General features: G+C 44.7%; 2 protein-coding genes across 2 annotated transcripts; both read left to right on the top strand.

Moving 5' to 3' along the window:
• The first annotated feature begins 3,878 nt into the window (after positions 1-3,878).
• LOC139347650 (cytochrome P450 2K1-like) lies at positions 3,879-26,720 on the top strand. The gene is made up of 14 exons (XM_070987384.1): positions 3,879-4,093; positions 4,187-4,350; positions 16,118-16,267; positions 16,351-16,511; positions 17,304-17,483; positions 20,138-20,317; positions 20,428-20,590; positions 20,837-20,986; positions 21,070-21,230; positions 24,708-24,887; positions 25,439-25,580; positions 25,769-25,953; positions 26,228-26,369; positions 26,450-26,720. The coding sequence occupies exons 1-14, from the start codon at positions 3,879-3,881 to the stop codon at positions 26,635-26,637; spliced, it is 2,361 nt and encodes a 786-aa protein (XP_070843485.1). The 3' UTR covers positions 26,638-26,720.
• LOC139348079 (cytochrome P450 2K3-like) lies at positions 17,736-19,192 on the top strand. The gene is made up of 5 exons (XM_070988025.1): positions 17,736-17,793; positions 18,023-18,136; positions 18,325-18,509; positions 18,829-18,925; positions 19,005-19,192. The coding sequence occupies exons 1-5, from the start codon at positions 17,736-17,738 to the stop codon at positions 19,190-19,192; spliced, it is 642 nt and encodes a 213-aa protein (XP_070844126.1).
• Positions 26,721-26,871: the final 151 nt, after the last annotated feature.

Here is a 26,871-nt window from a genome sequence, read left to right as displayed (position 1 = left end):
CCTCCTGCAAAAACTCAGAGTCCATGAAAAAACACCCCCTGGAGAGTGGTATCGTTCCACCCGGAGTCAGCAGCAATGGTGAGGAAATCTACCGCATAATCAGCGGCGGCTTGAGAGCCTTGAGAAAGCTGAAGTCAACGGCTGGAGGCATTACCCGCATGGTCTGGATGGACGAAGACTAATCTCAGCCTCCTCTCGAAGTCAGGAAAAGTCAACGAGCTAATGTCCACGGACGAGTTCAGTGCCTCTGCCCACGTCAACGCCTTGCCTCGCAATAACCCAAATGCGTAATGAACTCGCGAGCGGTCAGACAGGAACGCTCGGGGACGCTGACGAAACACAATGTTGCACTGCAACAAAAACCCCTGACATTTACCCCGAGTGCCGTCAAACAGTTCGGGGTTCGTGGCCAGGGAATCTGCGAGCGCCGGTTCGGAGGGATTAACCGAGGGCTGTGACGGACCGGAAAAGAAACTGGAAAGGTTGGACATATGGTGAGACAGATCGGCAACCTGCGCCGCCATATGTTGCGAGGAATCACACAATGCCTGCAGCAGCTTCTCATGCTGGCCCAGCAAAGTGCCTTGCATGGTCACTGCTTTGCGCACTGGATCTGCTGGGTCCATACTGGCCGGATTATTCTGTTAGGCTTAGCAGCCGCCGAGTATTAGGACCCAGAGATGCAGAGACCAGAGGCAGGAATTGTGTAAAACCAAGAGTAAATTTATTAACAAACGAAGAACAGAAAACACGCTCAACGAGCGGATAAATAACAAACAAAAGGCGCACTCAAATGGAGTGGGAGACGAAGCAACAAAAGACGCACTCAAACGGAGTGGATGAACAGGAGGAGCACCGACGGAGCGGGTTTGACACGAGGCACGCGTGGAAGCAGCAGGCAGACACTGAAACAAAAGAAAACACAGCACAATAAATGGCTGGAAAAAACGATGGACCAAAAACAATGACTTTTCTTAACTAGGAGAGGAAGACAAAGAGACTCGTACTTACGGACCAAACAACCAGACATCGACCATGGCATGAGGAATAATCCGGCAACGAGGAGAAGCAGGTCCATGTCTTTTATACTCTCCCTGATGAAGGGAGAGTGAATGCAGGTGAGTCGCCGTGGGAGGAGCTGGCAGCAGGTGAGGGGCTGCCCGGCCACGACTCCAGGGGTAGACAGACAGACACACACACAGGGAAAAAGGGAGAGGAAACACACTAGGAGAGACAGGAAGGCAGGATCATAACACATCACTCATCTTCCACCGCTTATCCGGAGTTGGGTTGTGGGGAGCAGCTTCAGCAGGGGACCCCAAACTTCCCTTTCCAGGCCACATTAACCAGCTCTGACTGGGGGATCCTTAGGCATTCCCAGGCCAGTGTGGAGATATAATCTCTCCACCTAGACCTGGGTCTTCCCCATGGTCTACTCCTAGCTGGACATCCCAGGGAAACCTCCCTGGGGAGGCGCCCAGGGGGCATCCTTACCAGATGCCCGAACCACCTCAACTGGCTCCTTTCAATGCAAAGGAGCAGCGTCTCTACTCCGAGTCCCTCATGTATGACTGAGCTTCTCACCCTATCTCTAAGGGAGACGCCAGCCACCCTCCTGAGGAAACCCATTTCTGGCTCAGCTCTCTTTTCGTCACAGCGGTGCAGTAGAGTGAACGCAATACCGCCCCCGCTGCTCCGATTCTCTGACCAATCTCACGTTCCATTGTCCCCTCACTTGTGAACAAGACCCCGAGGTACTTGAACTCCTTCACTTGGGGCAAGGACTCATTCCCTACCCGGAGTAGGCAATCCATCAGTTTCCTGCTGAGAACCATGGCCTCAGATATAGAGGCGCTGATCCTCATCCCAGCCGCTTCCCCATTGGCTGCAAACTGATCTAGTGAGTGCTGGAGGTCACAGACCGATGATGCCAACAGGACCACATCATCTGCAAAAAGCAGTGATGAGACCCTCAGCACACCGAACTGCAGACCCTCCTCCCCCCGTCTACGCCTTGATATCCTGTCCATGAATATCACGAACAGGATTGGTGACAAGGCACAGCCCTGACACCCTGACAGAGGCCAACCCCCACCGGAAACAAATCCAACTTACTGCCGAGTACCTGAACACAGCTCTTGCTTTGGCCATATAGAGATCGGATGGCCCAGAGTAGTGACCCCCTCACCCCATACGCCCGCAGCAGCTCCCACAATATCTCCCGGGGGACCCGGTCATATGCCTTCTCCAAGTCCACAAAACACATGTAGACTGGATGGGCATACTCCCAGGCCCCCTTCAGGATCCTTGCAAGAGTAAAGAGCTGTTCCATTATTCCATGGCCAGGATGGAATCTGCATTGTTCCTCTTCAATCTTAGGTTCGACTATCGGCCAAACCCTTCTTTCCAACACCTTGGAGTAGATTTTACCAGGGAGGCTGAGTAGTGTGATGCCCCTATAATCGGCACACACTCTCTGGTCCCCTTTTTTAAACAAGGGGACCACCACCCCAATTTGCCACTCCCTAGGTACTGTCCCAGACTTCCACGCAATGTTGAAGAGATGCGTCATCCAAGACAACACCCAGAGCCTTCAGCATTTCTGGGCAGATCTCATCAATCCCCGGGGCTTTGCCACTGCGGAGTTGTTTAACTACCTCAGTGACTTCAATCCAGGGTAATTGATGATGATCCCCCATCAGCTTCCAACTCTGCCTTTACAATAGAGGGCATATCGGTCTAATGCAGGAGTTCCTCAAAGTACTCCTTCCACTGCCCAACTACCTCCTCCGTAGAGGTCAACAGTGTCCCATCCTTACTGTACACAGCTTGGAGGGTTCCCCGTTTCCCCCTCCTGAGGTTCCGGACAGTTTTCCAGAAACACCTTGGTGCCGAACAAAAGTCTTTCTCCATGGCTGCTAGGAAGTCCTCCCACACTCACTGCTTTGCCTCTCCTACAGATTGTTTATTCCAACCTTTGGAATGTGGTGATGGGAATTCTTCCTCTTTTTAGTGAGTCAGAACATTTGGCTCAGCTCACAATAACAGCTGACTCTTTCACCTCCCAAGTGGCCCTCCAGTGATTCAATCATGACACACACTCTGAGTTCCTTTACTTGTCTGTCAGTTCCTGTCATGAAATATATAAAATGCCAGTCTCACTCTATGTTCTGTAAGCCGTTCTGTTCAAGTGACAGTTTCATTGACTTAGCTGTTGTCCACCTAGAGGATGTCCTCACTCACATTCCAGCTCTGTAATGTTATGATGACCTTGTTTCCTCTGGTGAACCATTTGGAAAATAGACGTTCCCTTTCAAAGACAGCAATCACCTGTTGTTCAAGGAAGCCCAGAATAAACTAAAGGCTATTAAAACAAGCAACAGTGTAAAAACATGTACAAACTGATAATAATCATCTTTATTTGCAGAGCACTGTTCAATATCCAAGTTCCAAAGTGCTTCTCAAAGGCAGCAAAATAAAACACATCACTCATCAGCTCTTAAAAGAAAACATTAAAATTCAGGTAAAATCAGGAAATCCTCTCAGTTTGTATGTTTTAAAAGAGCCTTGAAGGACCTGATGAAAGGCGAAATTAAACAATGGCTCGTAAAATGGTCTCTGTGCCTTTAAAAGTTGAGGCACAAACATGATTGCGTAAGCGTGGTGATATTTATTTAATGTTAACTGATCTTAACGTTTACACCACAAAGAACATTAACCTGAAAGGAGCAGACAGTATATTTACTGACACTATATCAGTGACCGTTTCCACATTTGAGCTGGCAGCCACAAATCTAAAGTTCTATTTTGTCTATTATCAGTCAGTTGAGTTTATTGAGTGAGTGCATTGGTCATTGAAAAACAATTTATTTTAAGTCATGGGAATCGCAGATCTTTTCCTCTATTCCTGCACGCCTGCCTCCCTACTGGGGGCTCTGGTCGTCCTGCTGCTCGTCTGCCTCGTCTCCTCCTCCAGCTTCAGCTCCAAGGCACATGGGAAGGAGCCTCCAGGACCCAGACCACTTCCCCTGCTTGGCAACCTGCTGCAGCTGAAACTTTTAGGAAGAAACAACACATTAATTGAGGTGAGGAAGTGGCTGGATTAGGCTGGTATTTAGCTTCTTTAGTTTGCTCTCTTGGCAGATGCACTGTCATCACCTTGTCTGCTTTCTCCTCCTTTTGTCAGCTTATGGAAGAAATATGGATCAGTGTTCACTGTGTATTTTGGACCCAAGAAAGTGATGGTCCTGGCAGGATACAAGACAGTGAAGGAGGCACTCATTAACTACGCTGATGAGTTTGGAGAGAGAGATCAGATGCAAATTCTGGATGATTTCACTCAAGGACATGGTGAGGAAATAAAGCACAGATCTTTTGTCAAACAATTTCCCTGTTGTAGTCGATGTTTGGCATTTGTTAAGGTTTGTTGAACTACTTTACATCATTAAGTCTTCTTTTTATTTAAGCTGTTATTGCTGTCCGTAAAACAACAAATTTCCCGCAGTGTAGTGGCCATTTGTCAAAAATGCAAACAGTCACTCCAATTAATTGTCTTGTCCTCTCCATTTTCAAAATCTCTGATGAAAGACTTGTATTGAAGAGGGTCCCCATCAAACACAGAGATGTTTCTTGAAAGAAAGACAGAGGACAGATTTTGCTGGACCAAGAGGACAGTGATATCATTTTGTTTTTGCACAATATTTACAATGTCACTTGAATAGTTGGTCGGGCAAATCTTTGTTTAATGGCACATAGAGATGATCCATTTCAGACAGCCAGCCTTTTACCCTTTTAATGAAACCACAGTACATTGTCCTTTTTTCTTCAAACTATTTACTTTGTTTTGTCAGTTCATGTGGTAAAGGTAACTTTATGAGAGATTCATGCAGGTCACTTGCCTCTTCGTAAAAGTTAGTAAGCTTGTTACGACCCAGTTCGCTAGGGGTAGGGAAATAACAAAAAACAACCGGTGGAAGTGTGTGGCGGCACGAAGGCTAATACAATATTATGGTAAAAATCTAAGTATATGAATTTGACAGGAAAACCGACAACGCCACCCTGGGAATTTCACCCAGGGAATTGTGGATGAATAGAAGTTGTAGTAGACAAGGCACACAGGTAAGGAATACAAAGCAGGGCAGGAGATGTGGTTCAATGTTAACCAATACTCAAATTTATTAAACTGATTACACTCCAAATAAAAAAAAAGGAATGTTAAAGGAAACTAAAGTGGTAACACTCTGCTCCAATAGTGAGGCTTACCGACAGTGCGAGGAGGGGACCTGGGGGAGGGAACCCAACTTAAAGGAGGAGCACCCCACTCATACGTGCCACCCAGCCAAACGTGAAATACACCGCAAACTAAACTCCAGAATCACACGACACACTAAGAACACCGCCACCCAGGACACCACCTCCACCGTCGGCTCCCAACAACTAAAAGGAGAGGGGAGAACACAATTAGTCATAGTATTGGTTGTTTTGATTAAAAGTCACAGAGGACAAACAAAAAGAAATAACTAACAAACAAAAAAAGGAAACAAAGAACCCAGGTCTCTGGCCAGAGAAACAAAAACAAATGTACATAACCCTTAATTTGAAATAAAAACTAAATAATAACTAACCAACCAATTAAGTCAAAATAATACACTATACTCAAAAGAACACGTGAGATCCCCTAACCCCATCTCACCCGCCCAGCACGCATGTTACTTAAACAAAAAGAAGGTTCAGGCACTTTGGGATACAGGCTCACAAGTTTGTGCGATAGACGAAGTGTGGAAAGCAAGCCACTTACCTGATGTGCCATTGAGAGATGTTGCAGAGCTCATTGATCCACTTGATCCCCTACAAATTGAAGCTGCCAATGGGACAGAAATGCCATATGTTGGTTGGCTTGACGTATCCTTTAAGCTTGCTGCTGATGATGGTGAGTTGATAATACCCGTACTAGTGCTAAAAGGAGACCAGCAACAGTGTCCTATCATAGGTTTTAATGTCATTGAACGCCTTGTATTGGACAGTTTGCAGGATAAGAAAGAACATGGAGACAAAGAAAAGCTTGTGAAGACAGTGAAAATGGCTTTTCCTCATCTTAGGAAAAACAAAGCAAAAACCTTTATTAAAGCAGTGAGTGTGGGACAGACATGTGAACATAATGTGAGGACAGCAAATGGGAGAATTAGTGTACCTAAACGTAGCTCTGTGCTTGTTGAGTGCCGCATACAGGCTCCACCTTTCAGAGAAGATAAGACTCTGATTTTTGAACCTTATGAGAACCCACAGTGGCCTGAAGGACTAGAGTTTTGTGATACTCTTGTGTCAGTGAAGGCAGGCACAACACCAAGACTTGTTGTCAGTGTGCAGAACCCTACAAGTCATGACATCATACTGGGCGGAAGGACTGTAATTGGAACTGTGCAGTCTGTCAGGTCAGTGTATCCTGCCAACATTTTTAAAACAGACCACGCACCAACTGCATCCATCAGCCATGTCCAGGCACAGAGCCCCAGAGAAAGCACTTCTACTCATGAACAGTGGGACCCTCCTGTTGATTTGGCTCACCTTGATGAACAGCAGAAACAAAAAGTCAGACAGATGTTGAGAGAGGAGTCAGGGTCATTCTCCAGGTCTGATGATGACATAGGCTGTGTGGAAAACCTGCAAATGAACATTTCATTAAAAGATCATGAGCCAGTGTCAAGAACATACCTCTCTGTTCCAAAACCCTTATACAAGGAAATGAAGGACTACTTACAAGACTTGATAGCGCAAGGGTGGATTGAGAAGTCCACTTCTTCCTACTCTTCCCCTGTCATCTGTGTAAGAAAAAAAGATGGCACCCTGCGCTTATGTATTGACTACAGGGAGCACAACAGAAAAACACACCCAGATTGCCATCCCATTCCCAGAGTACAGGACATTATGGACAATTTGGGAGGAAACACCCTCTTTACGCTGCTGGATCAGGGTAAGGCATACCACCAGGGGTTCATGGCCAAGGACAGTCAACACTTAACAGCTTTTGTGACCCCCTGGGGCTTGTATGAATGGATCCGAATCCCGTTTGGACTCATGAATGCACCAGCAGCGTTCCAACGCTGCATGGAAGAGTGTTTGGATGGTTTAAGGGATGAAATATGTGTGCCCTATCTTGATGACATACTTGTGTATAGCAGAACATTTGAAGATCATGTCAGTGATGTCAGGAGGGTGTTGCAGCGCTTAAGGGAGCATGGGATAAAACTGAAGCCTCGAAAATGTGAGTTGTTTAAACCAGAAGTTCGATACCTTGGCAGGATCGTGTCAGCTGACGGAAGTAAGATGGACCCAGCTGATACAGTTGCAGTCACCTCCCTGAAAAATAAACAGCCAGGCACTATTGGTGAGTTGAGAGCCATCTTGGGACTGTTGAGTTATTACCGGCAATATATCAAAGATTTTTCACGTATTGCCAGCCCCTTGTATGACATGCTTAAAGCACCTGCACAGGCTGAGACTCCTCACAACACAAACAGGAAGTGGCAAACAAGAAGAAATAACAGAGGAATTCCATCCAGTACACCCATTGTGTGGGAGGATGTGCATCAGTTAACTCTGGAACAGTTGATAGACTGTCTCATTCAGCCTCCTGTTCTAGGCTTCCCAGAGTTTTCGCAGCCCTTTATTCTCCACACTGATGCTTGCAGCCAGGGACTGGGTGCAGTATTGTATCAAAGACAGGATGGAAAGCTACGCGTGATTGCTTATGGCTCACGTACTCTAACTGTAGCGGAGAAAAATTATCATCTACATTCAGGCAAGTTAGAGTTCTTGGCCCTCAAGTGGGCAATCACAGAAAAATTTCGTGATTACCTCTATTACGCACCATTTTTCACCGTGTACAGTGACAATAATCCGCTTACCTATGTACTGTCTACTGCCAAACTGAATGCTACCGGCTACAGATGGGTGGCAGAACTGGCAGATTTCCATTTCACAATCAAGTATCGCCCTGGTAAGGAAAATATTGATGCAGACAGCCTGTCCAGAATGCCTTTAGACATGGAAGCATATATGAGCGAGTGTTCAGAGGAAGTCTCATATGATGTCATTGGAGCAGCTACACAAGCAGTGGAAAATCAGGATGAATCCAGTGTGTCTTGGTCCATGGGTGTCTCCGTCAAATGTGCAGCAGTAAATGAAGGCATACCCCTCATTCCACTGACCACAGAACAGATTAAACAAGATCAAAGGAATGATCCCACCATTGGACCGGTGATTCAATACAAACTTGCTGGAAGAAAACCTTCAGGTGCAGAAATAAGACAACTTGGTTCACAGATGACGTGTCTTCTCAGAGAGTGGGACAAGCTGGAGATTGGTGAGAGTGGAGTGATGCATAGGAAAACTTTAAGCAGAAATCAGCTGGTGCTCCCAGAGAAGCATAAAAACACAGTTTTAAAGGAACTTCATGATGAGATGGGTCATCAGGGTGTAGACAGGACTACATTGCTGATTCGGGACCGGTTTTATTGGCCCTATATGCAACGACAGATTATGTCACAAAGAAATGTGTGTGCCTGAAACATAAAAAACCAAACCGTGAAACAAGAGCACCACTAACAAACATAGTCACCACTCATCCATTTGAACTCGTCTCTGTCGATTTCTTGCATCTCGACAAGTGCAAGGGTGGTTATGAATACATCCTCATCATCATTGACCATTTTACACGTTTTGCTCAGGCCTATGCCACAACTTCCAAATCTGGTAAGACGGCTGGAGACAAAATCTTTAATGACTATGCATTGAGATTTGCTTTTCCAACAAGAATACACCATGATCAGGGTGCTGAATTTGAAAACCAACTATTCTCACAGCTGAAAAAGTACTGTGGAGGTGCTGGTTCAAGAACTACTCCCTACCATCCCCAAGGGAATGGGCAGGTTGAGCGGTTTAATCGCACTTTACTTCAGATGTTAAAGACGCTCACAGAGAGACAGAAAACCAACTGGAAAGAATCACTGAACAAACTGATTTATGCATATAACTATACTTGATCTGAAGTTACAGGTTTCTCACCCTTCCATCTGTTGTATGGGCGCTCTCCACGGTTGCCAGTCAACATGTTGTTCAACCTCCCCTCTGCACGCGGAGATGATAACCACCACAGCTACATGGAAAAGTGGAAACAGGGCATGGAAGAAGCATATGAGATCACAAGGGAAAATGCTCACAAGGCTGCCCTGAGAAGTAAGAGACTTTATGATAGTAAGGTGAAAAGCTCAATTTTACAGCCAGGTGATCGTGTTTTAGTCAGAAACCTGACACCTCGTGGCGGTCCAGGTAAACTGAGAAATCACTGGGAGGATACTATCCACACGGTTGTGCGCCAAATAAGTAAAGATATTCCTGTGTATGAACTCAGACCTGAGAAAGGAAAAGGGAGATCCAGGATCTTACATCGTAATCTTCTTCTCCCTTGTGACCACCTGCCATTGGAAACTTCAGTACAGCCACGACCAAAGAAAAGAAATATGGAGGGAGCTCAGGAAGCTGGAAAGTCGGATGAAGAGGACGACGACGATGATGATGAGTATTACCCAGTGTTACCGCAGAAACAACCCACACTGTGTTTCCCTGAGACAATGAATCCTGTGTGCGGCACCACACCTCAGGAACCTGAACACATCCAGTCTGAGGAAAATATGCTGCCTGAGCCAGAGATTGAACAAGGACCGACAAATCAGAAAGAGAACTTACCAGAGCTGGAGGATATCAATGTTGAGGATCTGCCTGCTGTCCCTTCATCTGTGCCCAGTGTTTCCAGCAATGAGGAGCTCCAGCGGCCAAGGCGACAACACAGACGACCCAAGGTTTTCACTTATGATAGACTCGGTTCACCAACTTGTTACAACCTGAGAACTCTGCAACAGCATACCGACTGTACAGTGCCATGGGCATATGCTGTGCAGCCGTACCACTTCCGGCACTAGAAATATCACATACCACTGAACCGAGATTATCCACACACAAATGGACTGTTGAACATAAGATGGACTGTGGTTACACTGAACTTATACATTTAATTTTTCAATTCAATTCAATTTTATTTGTATAGCACCAAATCACAACAGAAGTTGTCTCAGGACACTTTCCATATAGAGCTGGTACAGACCAAGCTCTTTTATCTACAAAGAAACCAACAATTCCCCCATGAGCAAGCACTTGGCGACAGTGGCAACGAAAAACTTCCTTTTAACAGGCAGAAACCTCGAGCAGAACCAGACTCTGGGTGGGCAGCCATCTGCCTCGACCGGTTGGGTGAGAGAGCGAGAGCAAGAGAGGGAGAGTGAGACAGCCAGACAGCCAGACAGACAGACAGACAGACAGACAGACAGACAGACAGACAGACAGACAGACAGAAATGCAGTCAGAGAGAGAGAGACAGAGAGACAGACATGCAATCACAGTAACAGTGACAGTGGATGTAATAACAGCAGTAGCAGTTGCAGTGGATGTCAGGCAGGGCCAAGGCAGGAGACGCAGCTGCAATCCACAATCCAGATTCAGCCACTGTCCATGGGAACCTGCAAGACGACAAAGCACAGAGACTCCGGGGAAGGAGCTAAGTTAGTGACACGCTGTGGTAGGACATGAGAGCGTGCGGATGGAGAGGGACAGAAGGACAGAGGAGCTCGGTGTATCTTTGGATGTCCCCTGACAGTCTAATCCTATAGCGGCATAACTAGGGGCTGGTCCAGGACAAGCCTGAGCCAGCCCTAACTATAAGCTTTATCAAAAAGGAAAGTTTTAAGCCTACTCTTAAATGTAGAGACAGTGTCTGCCTCCCGGACAAAGACTGGAAGATGGTTCCACAGGAGAGGAGCTTGATAGCTAAATGCTCTGACTCCTGTTCTGCTTTTTGAGACTTTAGGAACCATAAGTAGACCTGCATTCTGGGAACGCAGTGTTCGAGTAGGGCAATAAGGTACTATGAGCTCTTTAAGATAAGAAGGTGCCTGGCCATTTATGGCTTTGTAAGTAAGGAGGAGAATTTTAAAGTCTATTCTAAACTTTACAGGGAGCCAGTGCAAAGTGGCGAGTATTGGAGAAATATGATCTTGCTTCCTGGTTTTTGTCAGAACACGTGCTGCAGCGTTCTGGAGCAACTGGAGAATATTCAGCAACGAATTTGGGCAGCCTGATAGTAAGGAATTGCAATAATCCAGCCTGGAAGTTACGAATGCATGGACTAGTTTTTCTGCATCATTTTGAGACAAAATATGCCTGATTTTTGCAATATTACGTAGGTGAAAAAAGGCAGTCCTTGAAATTTGTTTTACATGGGAGTGAAAGGACATGTCTTGGTCAAAGATGACTCCCAGATTCTTTACAGTGGTGCTGGAGGCCAGAGCAATGCCATCCATAGCTGCTATGTCATCAGAAAGTGACTTTCTAAGATGTTTAGGGCCTACTACTATAACTTCAGTTTTGTCCGAGTTTAGCATCAGAAAATTACAGGTCATCCAGGTCTTTATGTCATGAAGACATGCTTGTAGTCTAGTTAACTGACTGGTTTCTTCCGGCTTCATTGATAAATATAGCTGGGTATCATCTGCATAGCAATGAAAATTTATTGAGTGCTTCCTGATAATCTTACCTAAAGGAAGCATATATAAGGTGAATAGAATTGGTCCAAGCACAGAACCCTGCGGAACTCCATAGCTGACTTTAGTGAGCACAGAGGAATCATCATTAACGCGTACAAACTGAGAGCGATCTGACAAGTAGGATTTAAACCAGCTTAGCGCAGTTCCTTCAATGCCAATGAAATGTTCCAGTGTCTGCAATAGGATGCCATGGTCAATGGTGTCAAATGCAGCACTAAGATCCAATAAGACTAGTACAGAGACAAATACTTTATCAGATGCAATTAGAAGGTCATTTGTAACTTTAACCAGTGCTGTCTCTGTGCTATGATGCACTCTAAATCCTGACTGGAAATCCTCGAATAAACTATTATTGTTTAGAGAGTCGCACAGCTGATTGGCAACTGCTTTCTCAAGAGTTTTTGAGAGAAAGGGAAGGTTGGATAACTACGGAGTCCGACATCGTTTTAGCATATGTACACACTGATTCCACATTAATTTTAGTGACCTCCGATTGGCGTAACCGAGTGTCATTACCGCCGACGTGAATAACAATCTTACGGTATTTACGCTTATCCTTAGCCAGCAGTTTCAAATTTGATTCGACGTCGCCCGCTCTGGCCCCCGGCAGGCATTTGACTATGGTTGCTGGTGTCGCTAACTTCACATTTCTCAAAATGGAGCTGCCAATAATCAGAGTTGGTTTCTCAGCGGGTGTGTCGCCGAGTGGGGAGAACCTGTTGAAGCGGTTGGTGGTGATCTGTGGGCTTCAGCTTGGGACTATGCTTCCTTCGAACAGTCACCCAGCCTCCCTGGTTTCCCGGCTGCTCGGGAGCTGTTGAGGGACGGCTAGCCGGAGCTGCACTTGGTCGGTCCGCACCGGCTACGGGGGCCTGGCTAACTATAGCTAATGGTTTTGTTTCCATGGTGCGGAGCCGAGCTTCCAATTCACTAAGCCTTGCCTCCAACTCACCAAATAAACTACATTTATTACACATACCAGTATCACTAAAGGAGGCAGAGGAGTAGCTAAACATGTGACACACCAAGCAGGAGAGAGCTGGAGAGGGACAGAAAGAAGCCATCGCTAGCTGCTAGGCTAAGCTGGTATAGCTAGCAGAGCAGACAAGCGCGTAGACAAATAAAATTGACGGTCGCTAAATAAACAGACTTATGGGTGCTTGAGCAGAACTAATGTTACTCTAGAGCGCGGATAAAAGGCTGCTGTAACAAAACACAGAACAAATTACACTGCAAAGTGCCATTTATATGGCACTTTGCAGTCAGTCACATCACACTCATGAACTTGTGTTAAAGGAGAGTGTGGTTGAGTTGGACATACTGCACAAAAAGAACTGTTACAGGCAGCGATGGACTGTAAAAGGACTGTTTGAAACTGGTTTGCAACTGCGGGTCAGGTGGGACTAAAAGAAAAAAGGGACGCTGAGTACTTATTCGTATGAATGTACGAAAAGAGTTCCAGTCTGTAATATTGCACTACGAGAATGTATGAAAAGAGTTCCAGTCTGTAATATTACACTATATGAGGTAAAACTATGCCTTATGTGTTTTGATGATGTGCAGCTTAAAAATCCCTTATTGCACTAGAGGTCAGATGTTGGGGACAACATCTATTTTGAGGGGGAGTATGTGACAATATAGAGTAATCAATTACAGAGTAATTCATCTCCAGGATAAATTTTTGATTTAAACAAGGTTTATTTTATTCATCTTTATTACAGCTAGTACCCCTTGTTCACCTGTAATATTAGTTATCTTTATGATATACAGCTAGCAAATCAGTGGTTTGATTGCTCTGTGATCCGTACGTAATGCCTTGGGACTCCGTAGAGGGAATCGCGCTCTGCTTCCTCACTCAATACAGACGAGTGAGCGCAAGAGCTGCGTCGTGTTGTCTCTCCTCATTCCTCTTACAACTATCCCCTTGTTTAAGGGCACAACATGTACACCTCAAAGTGCTGAAGTGCCAATAACAAAGAAAGGGTTTCTTTTTCAATGGTGGAATATCTAGTTTGGTGCTTGTTGAACTTCCGGGAAAAGTAACTCAGCGGGTGGTCAACCCCGTCCTCATCCTCTTGCAATAACACTGCACCTGCACCCTCAGCACTGGCATCCACCTCTAACTTAAAGGGGCGAGAAAGATCAGGAGCAGCGAGCACAGGAGCATGACTTAGTAGAGACTTAATGCTTTCAAAGGCATGCTGACACTCAGGAGCCCACACAAAATCTACTTTGAGGCTTAGCAGATTGGTTAGAGGGAGAACAACCACAGAGAAATTACAGCAGAAACTCCTATAGTAGCCCGCCATGCCTAAGAAGCTACGAAGAGCTCTTCTGGTAGTTGGAATAGGACACTCTGTGATAGCAGTGACCTTAGCATCAACTGGACGTACTTCACCCTGGCCAACCTTTCTTCCTAAGTACATCACCGTGGCTTTACCAAATTCACACTTAGCCAGGTTGAGAGTGAGAGACACCTGTGCCAGTCGCGTGAACACCTGTCTAAGGGTGTCCATATGTTCTCCCCATGTGGTTGTGTGCACAATAAGGTCATCCAGATATGCATTGCAGTTAGGCAGACCAGTCAAGACAGTGTTTATTAAACGTTGAAAGGTCGCTGGAGCATTGCACATGCCGAAAGCCATTACAGTGTATGATGGTAACGGCATTTACTTTTCGAAAATCCATTATGAAACGAGGCGAGCCATCAGATTTGGCTTCTAAAAGACACGGCGAACTCCAGGGACTAGAACTGGACACAGCTAAACCGTGTTGTACGAAGTACTCTGCCTCCTTCTTCATCATTTCCCGTTTCACGGGATTAATACGGTAAGGATGTTGCTTAATGAGCCGAGCATCCTTAACATCGATGTCATGTTTTATGACCGTGGTTCGGGTTGGCACATCGCCCAAGAGACAGGGGAATTCATTCACTAAATCTGTGACATCATGTTGCTGCTCTTCGGACAAATGTCTTAACACAGAAGGCAACATTTTTAGCATTTCACTATTCGGCAGTCTCACAGTCTGGTGAGACCCATGACGCGTCATCAAGTCATCATCGGCCACATCGGTCTCTCGGCCACATCGGTCTCTTGAAGCCGGCAGGCGAATAGGTGTTAGCAGGTGATTGGACGCTGGCTGGCTCCTTCCCAATCACTGTCCTCTTCCAGAGGAGGAGTCCTGTTTCCATACACGGGGGGGAGACAAGAACACACACACACGCAAACAGACACAAATGCCCCCAAAACGGTGGCAGCCGTAACAAAGCTCAAAAGTCACGCTTTTTTGCTTGTTTAAACTTTGCACTTCTTTTGTCCTGGCACGGTTCCACATAGAAGAACAATCCTTTAGAAGTTAATTTATTGCTTCTCTCTGGCAGCACTTCAACAGACAGACCAGCCAAATTCACAATCGATAATGTAGATTAAACGTAGCAACGGCACCCAGTGTGATTACTGCACACATCGATCCACTTCATCATCAAACAAACACACACTAAAGTCATTTTTTATGAGTGAAAGCCGATCAGGCAGTTGTGCGTAAAGGTAGACTATTGTGCAATGACTGCGCACAACAGTTCATTCATTGTCTGACTGAAACCTCATCAAACATATTGTGACACACTGATGTTCAAACTCCACTCGTTTTGCCGTCTTCCAATACAGCTTTTGCAGTTATATCACATAATAGTTTCTGATGAGAAGGCTGAGCATTTTGTCGATCCGGGCGAGTAGCAGTTTTCCGGCAGACGCTGGGAACAAAGGGTGATGAATGTAATAGTCCATCCCGATTATCCATTCAATTTCCAAGGCATTTCCAATGGTGAATAATCCTTCATAGATCCCAGGGCTGGGTTCTTTTTACTTTATGTAGTGGCCATTTGTCAAAATATAGGCTATAACCTTTAACTAAACTTCAAAAATGTAAATCAAAGAGGAACCTTTTGTACCATGGGCTTGTACCTACGCAGGCAGAAGAAATTCAATGTCCATTCCAAAGTTTATTGGTTTTCATGATTTATTTTTCCAGAAGCAAGCAAACAAAGAACAACAACAACAACAAAGCCCACACAGGTGCATTCTGGTCCTACACCTACCCTTCAACCTATATGCCCTCTGGTGCCCATAGCCACATTCTGAAACAAAACAAATGAACAAAAAAATATCTAGACACTTAGAATTAGGGAACAAAAACTATCCATCCATCCATCCATTATCTATACCGCCTATCCCTTTCGGGGTTGCGGGGGGCTGGAGCCTATCCCAGCTACAATGGGCGAGAGGCAGGGTACACCCTGAACCGGTCGCCAGCCGATTGCAGGGAACAAAAACTAAAGATTAATAAACAAAATTATATAAAAATAATAAACAAATAACTCCCACACGCAGAATTAGATAAATAAAAATTTATCTTATCTTATCTTATCTTATCTTATCTTATCTTATCTTATCTTATCTTAGGTGTTATATGGTCCAATGGAGATACATGGAAACAGATGAGGCGCTTTGCTCTGACTAACCTGAGAGATTTTGGGATGGGCAGGAGGCTTTGTGAGGACAAAATAATTCAGGAATGTCACCACCTCATTGGAATGTTCAAGAATTTCAAAGGTAAATTACATATTTTAATTAACTATATTGATTAAAACTTGCATACAAAATGATTTCACTTTTTTCTGTTTCCCTTGTTGCAGGAGAACCTGCTGATACAACCCGACCAATAAGCTACGCAACGTCTAATATTGTCTGCTCCATCACTTATGGCAGCAGATTTGAATATGACGACCCTGAGTTTACGTCCCTGGTAGAGCGAACACTCAGAAACATGGAGCTTTTTGGCACGCCGTCAATACAGGTATCATTTCCTGTTTCTGAAGTTTATACTTTCAGCAGTGGTATGTGAATATGACATAGATGTTATTATGATTATTATTATTTTTTAACTGTCTTTAAAAAATGTTCAGCTAGCTGCTTCACTGATATCTATAGATAGCGTGCTCCAGAGCGTTGGGACATCACGGACAAAGTCTGCATCTCTGATTTTCTTTCGGCTGTTCCTGGAAATGTCCAATAAACCAGCAGCAGATTATTGCAGTTTTCTTGACGGCAAAAAGTAAACAAGGGATTTAAAATTACAATTAAAATTTGTCATTTGGCAGATGCTTTTATCCAAAGTGATGTACGTATGAGATTTTCATACATCACAAGTAAGGTTCTGGACAGGAGAGAAGAAAAAGAGTGCCCTAACACAAATTTCTGGTCCAATTGGACTTAGGTGCTACGAGGCAGTGCTACAAGGTAATGCTTCAAGTGAATAGAGAGTTTGATTGCTTTTTTAAGAGAGGACAGGGGTCTCTGCAGGTTGAATGGAGTTTGGTAACTCGTTCCACTGCCAGTGAACCACAGAAGAAAAGAGTCTAGCTAAACAACAACTTGACCACTGAGAGACGGAAAGCACTGACGAAAGACACAAGAGAGGGAAGAGTAATAAGGTAGAGGTGAAACTCATGGGCAGTCACCAAGGTGAGAATGAGACAAAGGCACCTTTCAACATTAAAAAGGTTATAACTAAACTAGACAACAAAACCATGACATGGTGTCACCAATCAGAATGCTGTCAAGTTTATCAGGTGTATGTTTTTGACAGATGTACAACCTGTTCCCGCGGTACTTGAAATGGATTTCTAAGAAGAAGGAAGTCCACAGATTGTTTGCTGCCAACAGGAAGCAGAACCTAGAGCTGTTTAGTCATTTGAAAGAGACCCTCAATCCAGAGAAGTGCAGAGGCCTTCTGGACGCATTTCTGGTCCAGCAGCAAAAAGTGGAGGTTGGTAAATTTAGAGTTTATCAAAACTGATATGATAGATTAGACAGTGAGGGGGACAATGTGTACTTGTGTACATGTTATGCCTTGATGGTGGTGCTTGTGATGAGGCTTGTTTGATATGAGCCACATCATTGCAGACCTGCGCAACTTCATCTGTCTTAATGAATGCATTGCACGTGGGATTTGGAAATCTACGCTTGCAGTTGGGTGAGCTAGTCGTCGCAGTCTTGAGTTGCAGAAGCAAAATGCTTGATGGGCAACGACTTGCCAATGGATCGAGCTGAGCGCTCATTTGGAGGTTTTACGTTGTGTAAGTGACACAACTCTTCAACTGGTTGTGTATCAGCTTCATGTCGTGACTTAAAATTAAATGACAACACTTCTGTTATCATGTTTCATCATAATTGCACAGTTTCTGTCTACATGAACTGCAGCACACTCCAAACTAAATAAAACAATCTATCTGATTCTTTGTAATTCATTAACTCCATGCCTCCTACTGCTCACCTTTATGTGCAGAAATCCGGGCTGACCAACAGTCCCTTCCACACTTTTGATGACAGTTGTTCAGCTGTTTGCTGCTGGCACTGATACAACCGCAGCGACACTCAGATGGGCACTTCTGCTCATGGCGAAATATCCAAAAATACAGGGTAAGGAGCTGCAAATGTTTACAGCTTTCATTTTCAAGCAGAACAAAATCCTCATCGTAAAAATAAAAACCCACAAAATTAGAGTTGCTGGCACTTAGTTGTATTTTCTTCACCAACAGTGATTCAATAATGATGACACAAACTATGAGTCCCTTCACTTTTGCCATCTGTCCCCTTTCATGACCCAGACCAGGTCCAGGAGGAGCTGAGCAGGGTGATAGGAAGTCGTCAGGTGCACGTGGAGGACAGGAAGGACCTGCCCTTTACTGACGCTGTCATCCATGAAACACAAAGGGTGGCCAACATCGGCCCTGTGGCACTTCCTCACAGAACGAGCCAAGACGTCACCTTCCAGGGTCACTTCATTAAGAAGGTCAGACTACATGAATCTAGCTTAATGTTGAGACAATTTTGTGGTGGGTGATGAATTACAAGCATCATGGCTGATCGTGATCAACAGTTGGGCGTCTGTACCCTTGTAGTGTGACTGAAACCAGTAAATATGACACATTATTTATTTAACTTAATTTCTATGTGATGATGATTTGTCTTCATCAGGATTCACTTTTTGAAGTGTGTTTTCTCAATAGGCATGACTTGATTTTATTTCTATATCCTTAAAAGTTCAATATGTGTTTTTTCCACAGGGGACCACAGTGTTTCCTTTCTTGACATCTGTCCTGAATGATGAGGATGAGTGGGAGAAGCCACACAGCTTTTATCCTGCCCACTTCCTGGACAAAGATGGAAAGTTTGTCAAGCGAGATGCCTTCATGCCTTTTTCTGCAGGTTGGTGAACTTTGCCGTCAGTGACAGTGTTCAGTCTTCTAGCAGTTGGCCTTACGTCTGTCTTCATTCCCTCTCACAGGTCGCAGGGCTTGTCTCGGAGAGAGTCTGGCCAGGATGGAGCTCTTCATCTTCTTCGCCACCCTCTTGCAGCACTTTTGCTTCACTCCTCCACCTGGAGTTTCAGAAGATGAACTTGATTTGACTCCCCGTCTGGGCTACACCACCAACCCTTCAGATCATAAACTGTGTGCTGTTTCTCGTATGTGAGGAGGACGAGGGCTTGGTCCATGATTACAGATTGATTGATTAATAGACTAGTCACAATATTTCAGCCTCTGCGGTGTTGATCTTGTGTCATTAAAATCAGCCTCCAGTGAGTTTATGGTATTGCAATACGAAGCTCAAGCAGTAGCAGTTCAGTTTTGTCAGTTGTTCAGTGTATGAATAGTACACATTCAAATCACAATAAAAACTGGATACAAAGACACAATGTGGATGTGTAAGCATGTTGAACCAATGAGTCCAAGTACCTGGTCACAGTGAACCTGTCCAGGTGGAACTATGCAGTTTCCTCTGCTGTTCAGTCAGTGTGTCTTATTTGATAGTTCCAACATGTTCCTGTATCATCTTACACACACAGACAATGATTCAGGCTGATTTTGCAACAGTTTACTTTGTCACATAATGATTTACAAGTTTTAGAGGGTAATAGTTCACAGAGTGAACACTCCTGCCACCTTCACCTGCCTTTACCCCTCTGGAAGCCAAAGATTAATCTTTCTTCACTAAAACTTAATGCGGCAGTGCAGGAAATGCTCAAGAGCTGCAGTGCCGTCTTCCTGTTGAGGGCTTGTATTCCATGTGGTGCAAACTGCTCTACCACTCAGCCATGATTGTTTATTTCAACATTTGGGTTGGGTTGGGGTTGGGGTTCTTCTTGATTTTAAAACTTTAAAAATATATATATATACAGAGGACCCACGTCTCTGCATTTGATTCATTTTTGTGGAGAAATTGACTTAAACAAAAAAAAGGGGCTGGCTCTTAGAGCCAACTCTGTCATTTCAGTTTTGGGGCTGTGCTTATTCTCAATTTGCAGTCGTAGAGCCACAGCACCAAAAGCAGGAGGTCAGGGAACTTATATTGTGCAGTGAAGTGGCAGCATAAGAACACAGGTTGTTTCCAATGGAGATATTAAATCTTTTTCTCCAGTCCTTCAGTTCTGTCTCCCTGTTGGGGACTCTGGTGCTGCTCCTGCTCCTCTACGTTATGTCCTCCTCCAGCAGCAGCTCTGAGGCAAAACAAAAGGAACCTCCAGGACCCAGACCACTTCCCTTGCTTGGCAACCTGCTGCAGCTGAACCTCTTGGGGAGAAATAACACATTAATGGAGGTGAGGAAGTGGCTGGATTAGGCTGGTATTTAGCTTCTTTGGTTTGCTCTCTTCGCAGATGCACTGTCATCAGTTCTGTCACCTTGTCTACTTTCTCCTCTTTTTGTCAGCTTTACAAGAAATATGGATCAGTGTTCACTGTGTATTTTGGACCCAAGAAAGTGGTGGTCCTGGCAGGATACAAGACAGTGAAGGAGGCACTCATCAACTACGCTGATGAGTTTGGAGAGAGAGATCAGTTGCAAATTCTGGATGATTTCACTCAAGGACATGGTGAGGAAATAAAACAGAGATGTTTTGTCAAACAATTTCCCTGTTATAGTAGATATTAGATGTTTGTTAAAGTTTGTTGAACTACTTCAACTTTACAACTTCATGTCTCTGTTTTGTTTAAGCTGTTATTGCTTTCTGTAAAACAACTTATTTTCCCTGGAATGAGATAAATAAAGTTTTATCTTATCTTATCTTATCTTATCTTATCTTATCTTATCTTATCTTATCTTATCTTATCCATCTTAGGTCTGGTATGGTCCAATGGAGATACATGGAAACAGATGAGGCGTTTTGCTATGACTAACCTGAGAGATTTTGGGATGGGCAGGAGGCTTTGTGAGGACAAAATAATTCAGGAATGTCACCACCTCATTGGAGTGTTCAAGAATTTCAAAGGTAAATTATTTTATTTAATTCAATATTTTAATTAAAACTTGCATACAAAATGATTTCAATTTTTTCTGTTTCCCTTGTTGCAGGAGAACCTACTGATATGACCCAACCAATAAGCTACGCAGTGTCTAATATTATCTGCTCCATCACTTATGGCAACAGATTTGAATATGATGACCCAGAGTTTACATCCCTGGTAGATCGAACATACAGAAACATGGAGCTTTTGGGGACCCCGTCAGTACAGGTATAATTTCATGTTTCTGAAGTTTATACTTTAAATATGACATAGATGTTATTATGATGGTAGGTAGCAGGTAGTGCACGTGCCACACAGCAAAAGGGCCGCCAGTTCAATCCCCGGGTTGGGCAGGGCCTTTCTGTGTGAAGTTTGCATGTTCTTCACGTGCATGCGTGGGTTCTCTCTGGGCACTTCAGCTTCCTCCCACAGACCAAAAACATGCTCATTAGGTTAACTGGTGACTCTAATTGTCCTTAGGTGTGAGTGTGAGCGTGAATGGTTGTCTGTCTATATATGTTGGCCTGCAATCAGCTGGCGACCGGCTCAGAGTGTACCCCGCCTCTCATCCGTCAACAGCTGGGATAGGCTCCAGCCCCCCCGCAACCCAGAAAAGGGATAGTCGCGTATAGAAAATGGATGGATGGATGGATGGATGGATGGATGGATGGATGTTCTTATGATGCGTATTGTTGTGAATAATAATAATAACAACATAAAAAGACAGAATGACCATAAAAATGGGGATAGCCCTGCCAGTAAGGAATTACAATAGTTGAGGCATGATAGTACCAGTTCTTGCACTAGGAGTTGTGTTGCATGCTCAGACAGGTAGGATCTCATCATCCTCATGTTGTACAAGGCAAGTCAGCATGACTGAGCAACAGAGGCCACATGCTCTTTAAAAGTTAGTTGGTCATCAATCATGACACCCAAGTTTCTGGAAAATTTTGCAGGAGTGGGCAGAGTTAAATCAAGCTAGATGCTGATCTGTTGTTGTAAAGAGGGAGTGGCCAGGATGACAAAGACTTCAGTCTTTGACAGACGAAGCTGAATGTGGCACTACTTCATCCATGCCGAGATATCGACGAGGCATGCCGATGTCTGTGTCGAGACTGTGAGGTCATTTGTTGGGAAGGAAAGGAGGAGCTGGGTATTGTCAACATACGACTCGTATGAAAAACCATGTGAGCGGATGACTGCACCAAGTGCGGTGGTGTATTTTGAAAAGAGAAGGGGTCCAAGCACTGATCTTTGAGGTAGCCCTGTGGACAAGCAGTGGGATTTAGACACTTCTCCCCTCCAAGATACTGCAAAGGATCCCCCTTAGAGATAGGACTCAAACCAGCAGAGAGCAGATCCTGAGAAGCCAAAGCTCAGCAAGGGTGGAGAGGAGGATATGGTGGTAACTGTGTCAAAGGCAGCCAATAGGTCAAGCAAGCCAAACCCTGATTGAAGCAGACAGACCAATACACACAAATAGAGAAAGACAAACAGGACACAGCACCCGAGATTCAATCCAAGAAGTCCATTTCCTCGGATTATTAAACAGCATTTCTCCTGTGGTGTTAGGGCCGACTAGTAGGATTTCGGTTTTAGGTTTTGGCTAGCCAAATCATGAGCTGGGGCTGGCAGGGTAGCTGTTGGAAAGCAGCGTGAGGGCGAACCAGTGGTGCGGGCTGGATAGACATGAGCCAACATGGATAGGTCCAGGGGAGCTTATGGCCAAGGAGGGTGACGAACTGGACAGGATGGAAACAGGATGGCTTGGCTGCTGGAGGCCAACAGACGGAGAAATTGGGGCAGGTATGCTAAGTTCAGCACAGGAGTCACTGGAGGAATCAAGAAGAATTTATGCAGGGTGGATCTCACCTCGTTCACATCCTCTGGTGGAAAGCTTGTATCTGCTGGGTCCATTTCTGGTCAGGTTGTACTATCAGGTTGTGGTCATTCAAAAGGACCCAAAAGTGATCAGCCACGAGAAAACCAGCAACAAATCTCCCAGGGGGCATTTTGAGTTATTTACAGATTCTGAAAGTGTAGTTTCTAAGCTTTCCAATGATGTATAACATGGAAATCTGAAAATATTTGAAGATGTGGCCATTTGAATGTAGACACTTCTCAAACTAGCTTAGTGAGAAATCCAGCCTGAAAGATTCTCACCTACCAGGGGAGCCAGGTAACACAGTGCTGCTCATTGCATCTCATTTACATAAGTCCAACCCCCTACTGGTCTAGCTATCAGTGACATCTGGTATCTGTTGCCTGCAGGACAGAAACTATGACAGCACTTGATGATCATAAACTCCACGAGGGGTGAACAGTGTCTACAAATCACCACAACATCTTAACACACAAGCATCCCTGATATAAATACAGACCCCGCCGCCGTGGGTCTTGCCTCCTTCAATGAGGGCTCTGTCTGCTTGGTAGCATGTTAGCCGGTCCAGCTGGATGGAGTCCGGTATGCTGTTATTGAGTCATGTTTCCATAAAAATTAAAACACAACACTCTCTCACGGTCTGCTAGGTCAATCTCAGAGGGTGTATGGAGTCCAGTTTGTTGTCCAAGGAGCGTACATTGGCGAGTATGATAGATGGTATAGGCGACTTGTGTGGATTTGCCACTAGCCTAGCCCGGATACCCCCGTGCTTTCCCCGCTTCTGCCTCCTCTTGCACCGCCTGCAGGCACTTCCTCTGCGGGTGCGCTGCAGTAGTGGGGGTCGCTGTCGAAACGGGCCCCCGGAGTAGGCCGAGGTCGAGTAACTGCTTAGCGTGTGCCAGGTTTAATTTGCAGATTGCTGTGTTGCCGATGTCAAAAAGAGTGCCACGGCTCTTCAATTTCATCTTCTAGTTCAGTTTCGGAATCAGAAGTGAGATCATTGTCGGCATAACCAGAAGCTGCATAAGTAGCCATGTAGTTCCCTTTTAAGGTGCAGCTGATTGGCTGAAAAAAAAGAACAGAAGCATGTGAATAGCCAAAGAAAGCCAGTAGGCTAATTTACTGTTGAATTGCCACACCCCCAACTAGGACTGACAATTTAAAAAAAAAAAAATTCGATTTTTCTTTGTTCACACAACTTGCGCCAGGCCGACTTGTTGCTGGTTTTCTCATGGCGGGTCACAAATGCTGAATACCAAGGCAGGCAAGCCGGAGAACAAGATGGAACCTTTAGTAAGCTGAACCCAGACAAACAAAACAGGAAGGCAAAAACTGTAAGAGCAGGCAGGGGCAAAAGTCATTGAACAAAGAAAATATACATATTAAAGGGAGGAATCAAATGCAGGACAAGGGAACAAACACAGACCGAAAGCACTGACTAAATATACAAGAGAGGGAAGAGTAATAAGGTAGAGGTGAAACTCATCTGCAATCACAATGGAGGGAATGAGACAAAGGCACCTTTCAACATTACAAAGGTTATAACTAAACTAGACCCCAAAACCATGACATGGTGTCACCAATCAGAATGCTGTCAGGTTTATCAGCTGTGGGGTTACCAGTGTTTCTTCTGGCCCTCAGCCTAGCAGTGGCTGAGGGCAATTGATCGAAACTGGAGTTTGGGGTTCAGATTAAAAGTGATGAAATATGGTGGTATCCCTCAGTCCCAGTGGTTTATAATATCCAGGATCCACAGAGCGTCTGCTCCATAACCTTGTTTGTTCAGGTTATTTTGAATACTAATGAATGTATGTTTTTGACAGATGTACAACCTGTTCCCGCGGTACTTGAAATGGATTTCTAAGAAGAAGGAAGTCCACAGATTGTTTGCTGCCAACAGGAAGCAGAACCTAGAGCTGTTTAGTCATTTGAAAGAGACCCTCAATCCAGAGAAGTGCAGAGGCCTTGTGGACACATTTCTGGTCCAGCAGCAAAAACTGGAGGTTGGTAAATTTAGAATTTATCAAAATTGATACGATAGATTAGACAGTGAGGGGGACAATGTGTACTTGTGTACATGTTATGCCTTGATGGTGGTGCTTGTGATGAGGCTTGTTTAAGATGAGCCACATCATTGCAGACCTGCGCAACTTCGTCTGTCTTAATGAATGCATTGCATGATGGTTAATGATTTTGTCCAACTTGCTCTGGAGGCTGCGGGGAAATCTATGCTTGCAGCTGGGTGAGCTAGTTGTCACAGTCTTGAGCTGCAGAAGCAAAATGCTTGATGGGCAACGACTTGCCAATGGATCGAGCTGAGCGCTCATTTGGAGGTTTTACGTTGTGTAAGTGACACAACTCTTCAACTGGTTGTGTATCAGCTTCATGTCGTGACTTAAAATTAAATGACAACACTTCTGTTATCATGTTTCATCATAATTGCACAGTTTCTGTCTCCATGAACTGCAGCACACTCCAAACTAAATAAAACAATCTATCTGATTCTTTGTAATTCATTAACTCCATGCCTCCTACTGCTGACCTTTATGTGCAGAAATCCGGGCTGACCAACAGTCCCTTCCACACTGAAAACCTTTTGATGACAGTTGTTCAGCTGTTTGCTGCTGGCACTGATACAACCGCAGCGACACTCAGATGGGCACTTCTGCTCATGGCGAAATATCCAAAAATACAGGGTAAGGAGCTGCAAATGTTTACAGCTTTCATTTTCAAGCAGAACAAAATCCTCATCGTAAAAATAAAAACCCACAAAATTAGAGTTGCTGGCACTTAGTTGTATTTTCTTCACCAACAGCGATTCAATAATGATGACACAAACTATGAGTCCCTTCACTTTTGCCATCTGTCCCCTTTCATGACCCAGACCAGGTCCAGGAGGAGCTGAGCAGGGTGATAGGAAGTCGTCAGGTGCACGTGGAGGACAGGAAGGACCTGCCCTTTACTGACGCTGTCATCCATGAAACACAGAGGGTGGCCGACATCGGCCCTGTGGCACTTCCTCACAGAACGAGCCAAGACGTCACCTTCCAGGGTCACTTCATTAAGAAGGTCAGACTACATGAATCTAGCTTAATGTTGAGACAATTTTGTGGTGGGTGATGAATTACAAGCATCATGGCTGATCGTGATCAACAGTTGGGCGTCTGTACCCTTGTAGTGTGACTGAAACCAGTAAATATGACACATTATTTATTTAACTTAATTTCTATGTGATGATGATTTGTCTTCATCAGGATTCACTTTTTGAAGTGTGTTTTCTCAATAGGCATGACTTGATTTTATTTCTATATCCTTAAAAGTTCAATATGTGTTTTTTCCACAGGGGACCACAGTGTTTCCTTTCTTGACATCTGTCCTGAATGATGAGGATGAGTGGGAGAAGCCACACAGCTTTTATCCTGCCCACTTCCTGGACAAAGATGGAAAGTTTGTCAAGCGAGATGCCTTCATGCCTTTTTCTGCAGGTTGGTGAATTTTGCCGTCACTGCTTAAAGTTTGCTTACTTGCAGATGAGGTGAACAGTTTCCTTCGTTTCCTCTCACAGGACGCAGGGTTTGTCTCGGAGAGAGTCTGGCCAGGATGGAGCTCTTCATCTTCTTCGCCACCCTCCTGCAGCACTTTCGCTTCACTCCTCCACCTGGAGTTTCAGAAGATGAACTTGATTTGACTCCCCGTCTGGGCTACACCACCAACCCTTCAGATCATAAACTGTGTGCTGTTTCTCGTATGTGAGGAGGACGAGGGCTTGGTCCATGATTATAGATTGATTGATTAATAGACTAGTCACAATATTTCAGCCTCTGCGGTGTTGATCTTGTGTCATTAAAATCAGCCTCCAGTGAGTTTATGGTATTGCAATACGAAGCTCAAGCAGTAGCAGTTCAGTTTTGTCAGTTGTTCAGTGTATGAATAGTACACATTCAAATCACAATAAAAACTGGATACAAAGACACAATGTGGATGTGT

Source organism: Chaetodon trifascialis, chromosome 19 (assembly GCF_039877785.1).
Source record: "Chaetodon trifascialis isolate fChaTrf1 chromosome 19, fChaTrf1.hap1, whole genome shotgun sequence".
In the NCBI taxonomy this organism is placed as follows: domain Eukaryota; kingdom Metazoa; phylum Chordata; class Actinopteri; order Chaetodontiformes; family Chaetodontidae; genus Chaetodon; species Chaetodon trifascialis.
The sequence above is the reverse complement of the archived record's forward strand: the minus strand, read 5'-3'. Positions and strand labels throughout refer to the sequence as shown.

Excerpts from the sequence above, each read along its gene's own strand:
- LOC139348079 (XM_070988025.1), top strand. The coding sequence starts at position 17,736 with ATGGGCAACGACTTGCCAATGGATCGAGCTGAGCGCTCATTTGGAGGT. Across the intron at positions 17,794-18,022 it reads ATTTGGAGGTTTTACGTTGT|TCCCTTCCACACTTTTGATG; the intron begins GTAAGTGACACA and ends GCTGACCAACAG. Across the intron at positions 18,510-18,828 it reads AGGGTCACTTCATTAAGAAG|GATGAGTGGGAGAAGCCACA; the intron begins GTCAGACTACAT and ends CTGAATGATGAG.
- LOC139347650 (XM_070987384.1), top strand. The coding sequence starts at position 3,879 with ATGGGAATCGCAGATCTTTTCCTCTATTCCTGCACGCCTGCCTCCCTA. Across the intron at positions 16,268-16,350 it reads AATGTTCAAGAATTTCAAAG|GAGAACCTGCTGATACAACC; the intron begins GTAAATTACATA and ends CCCTTGTTGCAG. Across the intron at positions 21,231-24,707 it reads TGGGGACCCCGTCAGTACAG|ATGTACAACCTGTTCCCGCG; the intron begins GTATAATTTCAT and ends TGTTTTTGACAG.